The 15,554-nt window shown below is 43.0% G+C and overlaps 1 protein-coding gene across 4 annotated transcripts in view; it reads left to right on the forward strand.

The window, feature by feature from the left end:
* Positions 1 to 15,554, forward strand: part of LOC126335588 (cytochrome P450 9e2-like) — a 91,955-nt gene that overhangs the window by 44,999 nt on the left and 31,402 nt on the right. For all 4 annotated transcript variants that reach the window (XR_007564894.1, XR_007564895.1, XM_049999025.1 and 1 more), the window contains exons 4-5: positions 12,794 to 13,002; positions 13,099 to 13,291. Coding sequence is in view for 2 of the 4 variants with exons in the window: in XM_049999025.1 (XP_049854982.1) it covers positions 12,794 to 13,002; positions 13,099 to 13,291 (402 nt within the window). In the remaining 2 variants the exon portion in view is untranslated. The remainder of the gene's footprint in view (positions 1 to 12,793; positions 13,003 to 13,098; positions 13,292 to 15,554) is intronic.

Genomic DNA, 15,554 nt, shown 5'->3' on the forward strand with positions numbered 1-15,554 from the left:
AAAATTAATCAAAAGTTGGCACTTTTGTTGAATTTTAATTTTTTTTCCTTGTCCTATGGAGTTTGTTGAGGGCCTCGTTGTATGCGTTGTAGCTCTGTGATGGAAATGCTTGACAGGCAGTGATAATGTGTGACTTTAAATAGAAAATAATAAAAATGTATGTTACTCAGTCAACAATGTCAACTACATTTTTCTAATGTAGAACGTGATATGCTATCTCCTTTCTTCTGCAAATGGTGATTAGTGAAGTGAACTGTTACTGAGAAAGTCCTAAACGTCAGCTGATAATAGTTCGTTTATTGTACTTACCATTTCTTGAATATTATAGCAATAATAGATTCTGAATGCTGGCCTCAGGTCACAAACACGAGTATCATCAGTTTTACTTGGAAGAGCGCAAAACTATAGCGCATAAGAAGTAAAAAATCATTTCACATTATTCTCACAAATACTCTCAAAACTGATACGCGTTACACCCATCTGCGCTTTTGTAGGGCACAAATAGCGCTAGTGGCCCGCAGAGGCGTGTACTTTCTTTCTATAATCCTGTTACGGAGCTATTGATATACAAATGCTACAGGCAGGACCCACAAGCCAAGAAACAACAGCAACAGGGAAGTAATCGATTTTGTGACATTTTAGGAATACCTAATCAGGAGAGAATTATAGTCTCACCTGTATGATTTGGTTGGTTAGCTTTTAAATTTCACCATGTTAGTCTAATTTACTAGACACTGTAAAACATCTTGGACGTTTAACGCATTTCTTACTACGGATAGTTCTTGCGTCTTTGTTAGTGTCTACAGTAGAATTCCGCAGTACATGTCGACAGTCGTTTGTTTGTAGTGTAATTTTTCACCGTCTTTAGCATGGGTAAGAACTGTGACTGCTATGTGCAGATGTAAGACATCACCAGTTAGTCTGAAAAACAAGGTCCAGGTGCCAGGTGTACCTCAGCCAGATGCAGTCGCTTGTCCTGTGAGAGGAAACTTTTCTGCCTACGAGATCTGGCCAGTCACAGAGGGTGGGACTATTGGTAGTCAAAAATTCTGATGTCAGGCGTGTTATGTCGCACCTTAGGGTCGTGGCTGCCAGGAAAGGGAAGAAAGTCAGTGTGCACTCCTTGTGCGTAACAGGTGCACTCATCTCAGACATGGCATGAATCCTTCTGGATACCATGAAGACCACAGGGTTCAGCCAACTGCACGTGGTGGCTCACATCGGTACTAATGAAGTGTGTCGATTTGGAGCAGGAGATTACCTCTGGTTTCAAGCGGATATTTCAAGTGGTAAAGGCTCCCATTCTTGCTTGCGAGATGAAAATGGAGGTCACCATTTGCATCATAGTCGACAGGACCGATTGCGTATTTCTGGTATAGAGCCGAGTGGAGCGGCTGAATCAGAGGCTCAGATGGTTCTGAGAACGTGTAGGTTGGAGAGTCCTCGACTTGTGGCATAGGGTGGTCAGGTTTTGGGTTCTGCTGAATGGGTCAGGAGTCCGCTACAGGCAGGAGGCGACTACACGGATAGCAGGGGTGTGTGGCTTGGACTGGAGGGGGGGGGGGGGGGGTTGGTTACAGGGACTCGGGAAAACACAAGAAGGCTTCAGTCTCAATCAATGAAAAAGTGCTGGCCGAACATATGAAGAACGTAAATCTAGAATCTATCGATATAACAGTTCTAATCGAAATAAGTGTCCAACGAATAGAAAAGCAACTGGAATCACTCAACAGAGGAAAGTCCACTGGACCTGACGGGATACCAATTCGATTCTACACAGAGTACGCGAAAGAACTTGCCCCCCTTTAAACAGCCGTGTACCGCAGGTCTCTAGAGGAACGGAAGCTTCCAAATGATTGGAAAAGAGCACAGGTAGTCCCAGTCTTCAAGAAGGGTCGTCGAGCAGATGCGCAAAACTATAGACCTATATCTCTGACGTCGATCTATTCTAGAATTTTAGAACATGGTTTTTGCTCGAGTAACATGTCGCTTTTGGAAACCCAGAATCTACTCTGTTGGAATCAACATGGATTCCGGAAATAGCGATAGTGTGAGACCCAACTCGCTTTATTTGTGCATGAGTCCCAGAAAATAGTACATACAGGCTCCCAGGTAGATCCTATTTTCCTTGATTTCAGGAAGGCGTTCGATACAGTTCCGCACTGTTGCCTGATAAACAAAGTTAGAGCCTACGGAATATCAGACCAGCTGTGTGGCTGGATTGAAGAGTTTTTAGCAAACAGAAAACAGCATGTTGTTATCAATGGAAAGACGTCTACAGACGTTAAAGTAACCTCTGATGTGCCACAGGGGAGTGTTGTGGGACCATTTCCTTTCACAATATATATAAATGACCTAGTAGATAGTGTCGGACGTTTCGCGGATGATGCTGTAGTATACAGAGAAGTTGCAGCATTAGAAAATTGTAGCGAAATGCAGGAAGATCTGCAGCGGATAGGCACTTGGTGCAGGGAGTGGCAACTGACCCCTAACATAGACAAATGTAATGTATTGCGAATACATAGAAAGAAGGATCCTTTATTGTATGATTATGATAGCGAAACAAACACTGGTAGCAGTTACTTCTGTAAAATATCTGGGAGTGTGCGTGCGGAACGATTTGAAGTGGAATGATCATATAAAATTAATTGTTGGTAAGGCGGGTACCAAGTTGAGATTCATTGGGAGAGTCCTTAGAAAATGTAGTCCATCAACAAAGGAGGTGGCTTACAAAACACTCGTTCGACCTATAGTTGAGTATTGCTCATCAGTGTGGGATCCGTACCAGATCGGGTTGACGGAGGAGATAGAGAAGATCCAAAGAAGAGTGGCGCGTTTCGTCACAGGATTATTGGGTAACTGTGATAGCGTTACGGAGATGTTTAACAAACTCAAGTGGCAGACTCTGCAAGAGAGGCGCTCTGCGTCGCGGTGTAGCTTGCTCGCCAGGTTTCGAGAGGGTGCGTTTCTGGATGAGGTATTGAATATATTGCTTCCCCCTACTTATACCTCCCGAGGACATCACGAATGTAAAATTACAGAGATTAGAGGACGCACGGAGGCTTTCAGACGGTCGTTCTTCCCGCGAACCATACGCGACTGGAACAGGAAAGAGAGGCAATGACAGTGGCACGTAAAGTGCCCTCCGCCACACACCGTTGAGTGGCTTGCGGAGTATAAATGTAGATGTAGATGTAAATTGTCGTAGCTGTGTTGGAAAGGTATCACAGCTCCAAGCGCAAATAAAAGCACTGATGCTCAAACCGTTTTAGGCACTAAAAGCTGGCTACAGCCGGAGGTAATTAAGCCGAAATTTTTGCTTACGATCTAATGGTGTTCAGAAAGGATAGGCTAAATACAGTTGGAAGAGCGTTTTTCCTGCTGTCAGAAGTAGTCTGCCTTGTAGCGAAATTGAAGCAGATTGTTCCTGTAAGTAATTATGGGTAGAGGTCAAATCTTTCAGCAATTGTATCGTCTGAGTTAATTTATTCCAGTTGTCCAAAATAACCCGACAAAAAATTCTAAGATATTCTGATCTTATGTAAACTAGGCTAGCGGCAAGACACAATTTCTGTGGTAGCAACTGAAATACATAGATGACAGAGCAGCTAAAGCAGAGTTACTAAACACAGCGTTCCGAAATTCCTTGACCAAAGAAGTTGTTGTTGTTGTTGTGGTCTTCAGTCCTGAGACTGGTTTGATGCAGCTCTCCATGCTACTCTATCCTGTGCAAGCTTCTTCATCTCCCAGTACCTACTGCAACCTACATCCTTCTGAATCTGCTTAGTGTACTCATCTCTCGGTCTCCCTCTACGATTTTTACCCTCCACACTGCCCTCCAATGCTAAATTTGTGATCCCTTGATGCCTCAAAACATGTCCTACCAACCGATCCCTTCTTCTAGTCAAGTTGTGCCACAAACTTCTCTTCTCCCCAATCCTATTCAATACCTCCTCATTAGTTACGTGATCTATCCACCTTATCTTCAGTATTCTTCTGTAGCACCACATTTCGAAAGCTTCTATTCTCTTCTTGTCCAAACTAGTTATCGTCCATGTTTCACTTCCATACATGGCTACACTCCAAACAAATATTTTCAGAAATAACTTCCTGACACTTAAATCTATATTCGATGTTAACAAATTTCTCTTCTTCAGAAACGCTTTCCTTGCCATTGCCAGTCTACATTTTATATCCTCTCTACTTCGACCATCATCAGTTATTTTGCTCCCCAAATAGCAAAACTCCTTTACTACTTTAAGTGTCTCATTTCCTAATCTAATTCCCTCAGCATCACCCGATTTAATTGGACTACATTCCATTATCCTCGTTTTGCTTTTGTTAATGTTCATCTTATATCCTCCTTTCAAGACACTGTCCATTCCGTTCAACTGCTCTTCCAAGTCCTTTGCCGTCTCTGACAGAATTACAATGTCATCGGCGAACCTCAAAGTTTTTACTTCGTCTCCATGAATTTTAATACCTACTCCAAATTTTTCTTTTGTTTCCTTTACTGCTTGCTCAATATACAGATTGAATAACATCGGGGAGAGGCTACAACCCTGTCTCACTCCTTTCCCAACCACTGCTTCCCTTTCATGCCCCTCGACTCTTATGACTGCCATCTGGTTTCTGTACAAATTGTAAATAGCCTTTCGCTCCCTGTATTTTACCCCTGCCACCTTTAGAATTTGAAAAAGAGTATTCCAGTCAACATTGTCAAAAGCTTTCTCTAAGTCTACAAATGCTAGAAACGTAGGTTTGCCTTTTCTTAATCTTTCTTCTAAGATAAGTCGTAAGGTCAGTATTGCCTCACGTGTTCCAACATTTCGACGGAATCCAAACTGATCCTCCCCGAGGTCCGCATCTATCAGTTTTTCCATTCGTCTGTAAAGAATTCGCGTTAGTATTTTGCAGCTGTGACTTATTAAACTGATAGTTCGGTAATTTTCACATCTGTCAGCACCTGCTTTCTTTGGGATTGGAATTATTATATTCTTCTTGAAGTCTGAGGGTATTTGGCCTGTCTCGTACATCTTGCTCACCAGCTGGTAGAGTTTTGTCATGACTGGCTCTCCCAAGGCCGTCAGTAGTTCTAATGGAATGTTGTCTACTCCGGGGGCCTTGTTCCGACTCAGGTCTTTCAGTGCTCTGTCAAACTCTTCACGCAATATCGTATCACCCATTTCGTCTTCATCTACATCCTCTTCCATTTCCATAATATTGTCCTCAAGTACATCACCCTTGTATAAACCTTCTATATACTCCTTCCACCTTTCTGCCTTCCCTTCTTTGCTTAGAACTGGGTTGCCATCTGAGCTCTTGATATTCATACACGTGGTTCTCTTCTCTCCAAAGGTCTCTTTAATTTTCCTGTAGGCAGTATCTATCTTACCCCTAGTGAGATAAGCCTCTACATCCTTACATTTATCCTCTAGCCATCCCTGTTTAGCCATTTTGCACTTCCTCTCGATCTCATTTTTGAGACGTTTGTATTCCTTTTTGCCTGCTTCATTTACTGCATTTTTATATTTTCTCCTTTCATCAATTAAATTCAATATTTCTTCTGTTACCCAAGGATTTCTAGCAGCCCTCATCTTTTTACCTACTTTATCCTCTGCTGCCTTCACTACTTCATCCCTCAGAGCTACCCATTCTTCTTCTACTGTATTTCTTTCCCCTATTCCTGTCAATTGTTCCCTTATGCTCTCCCTGAAACTCTGTACAACCTCTGGTTCTTTCAGTTTATCCAGGTCCCATCTCCTTAATTTCCCACATTTTTGCAGTTTCTTCAGTTTTAATCTACAGGTCATAACCAATAGATTGTGGTCAGAGTCCACATCTGCCCCTGGAAATGTCTTACAATTTAAAACCTGGTTTCTAAATCTCTGTCTTACCATTATATAATCTATCTGATACCTTTTAGTATCTCCAGGGTTCTTCCACGTATACAACCTTCTTTCATGATTCTTAAACCAAGTGTTACCTATGACTAAGTTGTGCTCTGTACAAAATTCTACTAGGCGGCTTCCTCTTTCATTTCTTAGCCCCAATCCATATTCACCTACTATGTTTCCTTCTCTCCCTTTTCCTACACTCGAATTCCAGTCACCCATTACTATTAAATTTTCGTCTCCCTTCACTATCTGAATAATTTCTTTTATGACCAAAGAAGACGAAGTAAATATTCCAGAATTCGAATCAAGAACAACTGCCAACATGAGTAACAGAGAAGTAGACATCCTCGCAGTATTGACGCTGCTTAAATCAATAAATGCAAGTCTTCCAGTCCACATTGTGTACCAGTTAGGTTCCCTTCAGAGTACGCTGTTGTAATATCTCTATATTTAACAATCATGTTTCGCCGACAGTCCGTAACCGAAGATTGGGAAGTTGCAGAGATCACATCAGTATTCAAGAAAGGTAGTAGGAGTAGAGCACTAAATTACAGGCTTGTACTATAAATGTCAATATGCACCAGGATTCTGGAACATATACTGTGTTCGAGCTTTATGAATTACCTCGAAGAGAACGGTCTATTGATACATAGTCATTGTGAGGTACAAGTATTTTTTTTTTATTCACACGAATTGTTGAGTGTTATGGACAACGGATTTTAAAATGATTCCGTATTTATGGGCTTCCAGAAGGCTTTTGACACCGTACCTAACAAGTGGCCTGTGAAAAAATTGCGTTCTTATGGAAAATCGTCTGAGTTATGCGTCCGGATTCGTGATTTCCTGTCACAGAGGTCACAGACGTAGTAACTGACGGAAAGTTATCGAGCAGAACAGAAGTGATTTCTCGCATTCTCCAAGTTAGTGATATAGGCCCCTTGCTGTTCCTTATCTATATAAACGATTTAGGAGACAATCTGAGCAGGCGTCTTAGGTCGTTTGCAGATAATGCTATCGTTTATCGACTAGCATAGTTATCAGAAGATGAAAAACAATTGCAAAATGATTCAGATACGATATCTACGTGATACGAAAGTTGGCAATTGATCCTAAATAACGAAAAATGAGAGGTCATCCACACGAGTGCTAAAAGGAATCCGATATACTTCGGTTACATGAGAAATCAGTCAAATGTAAAGGCAGTAAATTCAAGTAAATATCTAGGAACTACAATTACGAACAAGTTAAATTGGAAAGAACACATAGAAAAGTCCTGAGAAAGACTATTTTATTGGCAGAACACTTAGAAGACGCAACACATGTATTAAAGAGACTGTCTACACTACGCTTGTCCGTCTTCTTTTGGAGTACTGCTGCGTGGTGTGGGATCCTTACCAGATTGTATTAACGGATTGCTTCGAGAAAGTTCAAAGAAGTGCAGTACGTTTTGTATGATCGAGAAACAGGGAACAGAGTCTCACGGACAATATACGGGATTTATGGTGGAAATCTTTAAAAGAAAAGCATGTTTCGTTGCAGCGGGACCTTCTCATGAAATTTCAATCACCAGCTTTCTCTGTCAATACGAAAATATTTTTTTGGCGCTGATATACATAGTGAGAAACGATCATCGTTATAAAATTAGTCAGAGGTGGCACGGAAAGATTTCGGTTTTCTTTTTCTCCGTGCGCAGTTCGAGAGTGGAATAACAGGGAATTAGTGTGAAGTTGGTCCGATGAACCCTCTGCCAGGAACTTAAGCATCTTTTGCAGAGTAGCCTTGCAAATGTAGATGTAGGTTACTCGTTGCAGGTGATCTGGAACTCAGTATGATTTCTTGCACACCTGCATTTCATTCCCAGTGGGAACTCTGTGCTACATTATCAAAGTTGCTGCCAATGTTCCATGAGGATTATACAGTTGCGCACATTCTTCTGTCAGTGTTTCCATTTCCTCCCTACCACCTCCCACGAAGGTACCATATTCTTCTGCAGCGTGGGTAAATTTGCCGACCGTACCAGCTTACAGTTCTCTATATCTAAATCTATTGAAATCTTCCTCCTCCATCACTATGTACTGGAACAATGTACTGTCCAGCTCTACTATGCACCGTTTAATATCGACATTAGTGTTGTGTTTACTCGGAAAATCCAAGAATGACATCGTAGCTGCTGCCAATTCAAGGAAGCATTTCGATACAAGCCTAGAAATGTTTCTGTGCAAATCGGAAGTTCAGTAGTTCCGAAGTGAGCAAACGAACGTTGCCTCTACCTAATCTACTGAGCTTACAAAGAGGCTGGTCCAAGTTTCTTATGCCAAATACACCCTGACAGGCCACGCATACCTGCGACGCTGTATCTAATAAAACGTTACATGCTCTGCCTCTTAGAAAGCCTACCGTACAACAATCCGCCATTGCTTTTGCACATGGGTCTCCTGTGCTTACGTCTGCTGTAAACGACTCCTACGCATCAGCAAACCTCTTATGACACTCCTGCTGTGAATATTCCGCCCGTTTGTCCTTCTCACACTGAGGCTTCCTGCAGTTACACCAGGCTGGCCACACTGACAATACGACAGCTATTTTTTTCATCTTGTGATCGGTCGCAAAATGGAAACCACAGTGAAAATCAAAAATATTTTACTTGTGACATTCGCCTGCATATTCCAGCCACTTGCACAGTCGACGCTCCGACGTTAGTTGTTGCGCTGTAGCCTACTGACCTTTGATTTCCGCCGATCCCTGCGCCGGTCTGCAGCTCGTCGCCTGGGCCAAAATGCCGTCCTCGTAGCCAGCACTTCATATGAGCGAAGAGATGAAAATGAGAGGGAAGCTGTATTGTGGGTATTCAAGCACTTTTCCTGGAGAACGCTGCAGAAGTGTCTTCGTTACCCCTGCGGCCGAGAACTGCACGAAAGTTACGTTGTGCGGGATGCGTGGAATCAGGCGACGCACTTCAACGGGAATTCATATTGGATGGCAGACACTACTCAGTGCAACAGAATTAAAGGCTCACTTCTGAAAACCTCATAATTGTCTTCCATTGGACGCATAAGTTTGAAATTTGGCTCCAAGTTGCCTACAACCTCCCACTGTAATGAGACTGGGTCTCGGCGATCCTTCAAACAGCACATACGATAAAAAGCGTCGTAGTCCAGAAGTTCATGGTGCTGTAACATGGGTCGGTGATGTCACATCGGCACCAAATTTCGCCACAGTTCTACCCAATGGGGTCCTGGCCGTGTCACAAGATCGGGAAGGATTCAGATCCCCTCTATCGTCCTCCTGCTGCCCTTCCACTGCAAACAGCCGTTTTCAACAGCGAAATGTCTGGGAATCAACGCACCAAGGGAAAGGGTGGTTTCAATGATGAACTTTGTGCCAACACATGAGGCCTTTTTGTGTCGATTCTAAGCAGGCGAAAAAAGGAGGGCTTAAATGTGGATAAGAGGGGATGTTGGTACATTTTCATAGTGTGATACGTCCACGGTGGTGTTTGGCAGAGTAGTGCTAGAATCAGGTGCCAATGTGACGTCATCGACTGACCTTACAATTCACATGAACATCCGAACTGTGATATTTCGCGTATGAGCCGACATCTTGCTGTTTGAAGCACCCTCGAGCCCGGAGGACGCGGGGCACCCAGCTTTCGTCACTGGACTCGCATTCGGGAAGACGAGGTTCAAACCCGCTTCCCGTTATCCTGAGTTAGGTTTCCCCTGATTTCCGTAAATCGCTTCAGGCAAATGCCGGGATGGTTCCTTTGAAAGAGCACGGCCGACTTCGTTCCCCATTCTTCCTTAATCCGATAGGACCGATGATCTCGCTATTTGATCCCCTCCCAAAAATCAGCCAACCAACCACAAAGCTTTCTCACTCTTACAGAGGAAGATTGTAGCAAGCTTTGAGCTAAGTTTCAAACTTGTGCCTCAGAACTGGAGAGAGTTACTGGATTTTGAAAAAGTGATCCTTTGATTTTGTTGCGCAGTGCATTTTATAGCCATCATTACCTGCTCATTGTCCTCTCAAAACTGTAAAGTGCGATGTGACGTTATAAACGGGTATACAACAGACACTTCTCAACCAACTGCGCGAAGCTTAACCGGATATTCGCTGCGGTTTTAGTTTCGCATCCAAATGGAAGTGGAACCGAAAGTGGCCCCCGTATGTGACTTCAGTATTAAATATCGCGCTCCTTTCTCTATTCCTGACACAGCCGTTGCAGTTCCCAGCGCTTCACTTAGCGACTTCAGTAACTCTGCTCATAAGTTACAAGGAAGTTAAACTGGCAAACCCCTCAAGAAGGAGTCTAAAGTCCTTTGTACGGCCTACTGTAGAATGACTTTGTTGGCTTAGTCTTTGTAAGTCTGCAGATGTTAATATTCAGTTTCCTAATCCCGCCTTGTCGAACTGGAAAAAGCCAGGAAGGTGGTTCACTGGCCCCATACACCTACGTACCACATCCGAATGACGCCATCAGGAAGTGATGACTTGGCACCCGGTAGGTAGCTTTGCGTTTTGCTAATTTTACCCATAAAATTTTGTATGGTTTTCTCCTCTCTCTGAGCTATTTCAGACAGCCGTTCCTCATAGTACCCAGAAGCAGCTTTCTCTCAATAGCGCTTCAGTAACTCTTCCTGCAAATCCTGGAAGGAGCGAATATTCTGCAACTTTTCATCGCACATAAAATATGCCCTTGGATCCCCTCTCAATTTCAAGCTAGCCATATTCAACAATTGCTCGTTATTCCATCTCCAGAATTTCGCGGCCGCGTCTAGACTATCCACTAAACTTCTATCCACGATCTACTAGGAAAAGGAGAATCTTCTGTGATGGTACAAGAATCTACGACAAGTGAGGGGGTTGTTCTCTTCTACTCCTCGAACTTCTCTATTTCCCTAGCTAGCTAACTAACTAACTAATTAACTAACTAAACAGTCTGCGCTCACTGGAGCGACTTGACCAAGTAAGTGCTGCATTCCCTCCTGAGCCGATGCCTTCTCGGCTTCAGTACCTCGTGCCACCCTCCTCACTTTCTATTACTAGTAAATGCCAGTACAAATATAAATATTATGTCACTCACCTCCCAGGAGGAACGGGAATTGTATGACTCCACAAGCTCATACATCGTTTACAATCTGCACTTACTGCATATCTTTGCTGAAGGCAGTCGTTGAAACACTGTGGCTGCTGCATCTACCATTGTTGTTCTGTGTCACTGTTTGACATCTAATGCAATTTCCACCAGCTCTTCTGATAATGTCGGGGTACGAGGTTCTCTAGTGGATAGGCGAGGGCAAACATAGTCCCGTTCAGCTTGGTACAAGTTGCTTTACAGAATATAAAGTATCCAGACACACCCAAAACATACGTTCTTCATATTAGGTACATTGTGCTACCACGTACTGCCAGGTACTCCATATCAGCAACCTCAGTAGTCATTAGACATCCTGAGAGAGCAGTAAGGAGGGCTCCACGGAACTAACGGACTTCGAACGTGGTCAGGTGATTGGGTGTCACTTGTGTCGTGTGCTTGTAGGAGATTACCACACTCCTAAACATCCCTAGGTCCACTGATTCCTATGTGTTAGTGAAGAGGAAACGTGAAGGGACACGTACAGCACGAAAGTGTTCAGGCCGATCTCGTTTGTTGACTGCAAAGACCGCCGAGAGTTGAAGAGGATCGTAATGTGTAATAGGTAGACGTCTATGCAGGCCATCACATAGGAATTCCAAACCGCATCAGGATCTACTGCAACTACTATGACATTTAGGCGGGAGGTGAGAAAACTTGGATTTCATGGTCGGATGGCTGCTCATAAGCCACAAATCACGCCAGTAAATGCCAAACGACGCCTCGCTTGGTGTAAGGAGCGTAAACATTGGGCGACTGAACAGTGGGAAAACGTTGTGTGGCGAATCACGGTACACAATGTGGCGATCCGATGGCAGTGTGTGGGTATGGCGAATGCCCGGTGAACGTCACCTGTCAGCGTGTGTAGTGCCAACAGTAAAATTCGAAGGCGTTGGTGTTATGGTGTAGTCGTGTTTTTCATGGTGGAGGCACGCACCTCTTATTGTTTTGCGTGGCACTATTACAGCACAGGTCTACATTGACGTTTTAAGCACCTACTTGCTTCCCGCTGTTGAAGAGCAATTCAGGGATGGCGATTGCATGTCTCGACACGATCGAGCACCTGTTCATAATGTACAGCATGTGGCGGATTCGTTACACGACAAACATTTTACTAACATCCCTGTAACGGACTGACCTGCACAGAGTCCTGACCTGAAACCTACAGAACACCTTTGGGATGTTTTGCAACGCCACTTCGTGCCAGACCTTACCGACTGACATCAATACCTCTTCTCAGTGCACCACTCCGTGAAGAATGGAATGCCATTCCCCAAAAAACCTCCCAGCACCTGACTGAACGTATGCTTGCGAGAGTGGAAGCTGTCATCAAGGCTAAGGGTGGGCCAACGTCATACAGAATTCCAGTATTAGCAATGGAGGGCGCCACGAACTTGTAAGTCATTTTCAGGCAGGTGTCCGGATACTTTTGATCACATAGTGTGTCAGTAATGCCTTTGGTCTTCGACTGAGCGGTTATTACGGGGTACCAAAGTTGGTAGTGTGGCGAAATACTGCTCCAACTGACTGCTGAACTCTGGGCTATTACGGCAACAAACGCTACAGTTCATTTAACTGAAAAATTCTTAAATACGACTTTTACCTCCTTTCTTCATTTAGCTATAATAATGTTTTGTGTTATCTTAACCTACAATTTCATTCCACACTTTCAAAACAGACCTAGAATTCAATCGCAACTCACAGTGTCCACCAAATTTCAGATATTAGGGGAGCAAATTGCTGATTTGGTGTTGTGTTGCAGTTTCTTCTGGAGAAAAACAGGTATTGACACTGGAGATGAAGGACCTGTTCACACGTGTGACCAACGATGTCATTGCGACGACAGCGTTTGGAGTAAAGGTGGACTCTTTGGCAGAACCAAACAACACATTCTACACAATGGGCCGTGAGCTGACAACCATCAAACCAGCGATCGTAATGGGATACACGTTAGCTCCGAAACTTATGCGGGTGAGTTACACACCTTGTGCTATTATTATTGTACCTGTGTACAATTATTTCTACCCCTTGTGATTTTATTGATTTATTTATTTTTCCATGTGGCAGTTATTAGGTGCAAAGTTCATTGACGCGAAAATAGTGGAGTTCTTCAGGACCATGTTGACCGAGACTATGAAAGCGCGAGAGGAGCAGGGCATCGTGCGCCACGACATGATCCACCTCATGATGCAGGCCCGCCGCGGAGAGCTGGCGCCTGAGGAAGGGGAGGCGAACGGCGCCAGCCAGAGCAAGGGGCGGCGTGAGTAGAGCCTTCCAGTGTCCTCGTCACTTCCTTACACACTTGATTGCTCTTCACGAAACATGCCGCCACTTTCGAAACTGATTCAAGCCTGGTTGGATCGCACAAAGGCTATCTGAAACTAGTGGCAACAGCACACACGTTACTTAGAACCTGAGCGTCGTGACTAATATTTTTTGAGTGTATTGATACAGAAAAATGTAATCACTTATTTAAATGTCTCGCAGATCACTGCGGCTACTTCTGTCATAACTGTGTGAAACTATTTAACTCAAGCACTATGAATAAATGATTTGTTTGTGTGATTCACTACGTGCTGGCCATATAAACATTGCCAAGTGCCATAACGAGCTCAGTATGGTACAGAATTGATCGCCCTTCACACAACTCAGCTAATTAGTGAAAGATTCTAAACTCAATTTAAGAACTAAACCTGGTAGTACTGCACCAGTAAACCACCGATTCTTTAAAGATAATAAATCCCATGTTTAAAACAGCTTTAACGTCTGATTAGACGTATTAGACGTTAAGCATTTAAGCGAGAAAAAGCTTAGAAAATGTTTCAAATCATGTTTAACGTTTGTTGGAAGTTCTTAAGTGCTCCCACTGTGAACAGTGGGTGAACATAGTGTGTGTAATTTGCTCACCATTTGAAGCAAAATCAAGTTTTTCACGCACCTCGATGATTACAATGTCATATCTCCTTAACTAAGTTTCTTATAATGATATAATTTTGCAATTACATTCATTGGTATGTGTAAATCATGTCTCCTTAGTCTCTTGCAAAGACAATTACCTGTAAAGAAGTAATGAACTAAAACGTCATGCCTGATGTTGGCTTTTTACTGTGCGCCATTTTAAGCAGAATCTAGTTTTTCAAGCATATGAATATCTATGACGTCATATCTCCTGAACTACATGTCGTACAGTTAGAAAATAAGCAATAAACTAAAACATCATGATGCCGAAGTTTTACTGCACTCCATTTTAAGTAAACGCTAGTTTCTCACTCATCTGAATGTTCGTGACGTCGTATCTCCAGAACTGTTCGTTGAAACGTGATATAATTCTGCAGGTACATTCAGTAGCATACGTGGACGCCGTCTACAAAAGGGTGGTGCCAATATAGATACTAGTAAAACGTGATATAAGTATAACGTCGTGCTGGATGCTGAAGGTTTACTACAGGAAAAAGAAAAGAAAATGTAGTAAGCGGTAATGTTTTTTCTCTTCATCGTTCCTGGGGGGTACAAGCGAGAAAAAGTTTCATACAGGTTTGAAATTATGTTTAAAGTTCGTTGGAAGACCCTAAGGCTGTTTTTCTCAAGCGTTAGTTAGATATATTCAGTGTAACTTGTGGTAATGATCTCCGCTGGATCATAACATGTACACAGTTTCTATCTTTGACATTTCTCTTAAACCATTAACATAAGATTGTATCTCTTAATGAGTAGATTATGACAGAATTTTAAATTTTTACACTAAATGTGGAAATCTGAAACAGAGGCAGTGAACCATGAACCATGAGCTGTGAATCAGGTTAGGTAGTAATACAGGGGTTTCACGTAATCGTCACGAATATTGGCAACGAGTCGTACTTAAATACAGCAGAATGCTAGAACATATCCTGAGTCTCGAACTTTATGACGTACGTGGAACAAAGTAACCTTCTCCCTGGTGATAACCATGGATTTCCAGAAGACTGATCTTAAGGAACTCAGTTTCGGCTCTTCATACATGGTAAGCTCAGTGCAAAAGGAAACCAGATTGAACCGGTGTTTCTTCACTTTTAGCACACTAACAAACTGTGTTTTTTTGAATTATCAGTCTTCCGGATGGTTTGATGCGGCCGCCACGAATTTCTCTCCTGTGCCAACCTCTTCATCTCAGGGTGGCACTTGCAACTTACGTCCTCAGTTATTTGCTGGATGCATTCTGATCTCCGTCTTCCTATACAGGCTTTGCCCTCTATAGCTCCCTCTAGCACCATAGAATCATTATCTAATGTATTAATAGATCTCCTATTATCCTGTACCTCTTCCTTTTCAGCGTTTTCCACATATTCCTTTCGTCTCCGATTGTGCGCAGAACCTTCTCACTTCTTACCTCATCAGTCCATGTATTTTTCAGCATTTGTCAGTGGCATCATATCTCAAATCCTTCGATTCTCTTTCTCCCACAGTCCATTTTATCACTACCATACAATGCTATGCTCCAAACGTTTATTCTGAAAAATGTCTTCCTCAAATACAGGCTTATATTT

Source organism: Schistocerca gregaria, chromosome 2 (genome assembly GCF_023897955.1).
Source record: "Schistocerca gregaria isolate iqSchGreg1 chromosome 2, iqSchGreg1.2, whole genome shotgun sequence".
NCBI lineage: Eukaryota > Metazoa > Arthropoda > Insecta > Orthoptera > Acrididae > Schistocerca > Schistocerca gregaria.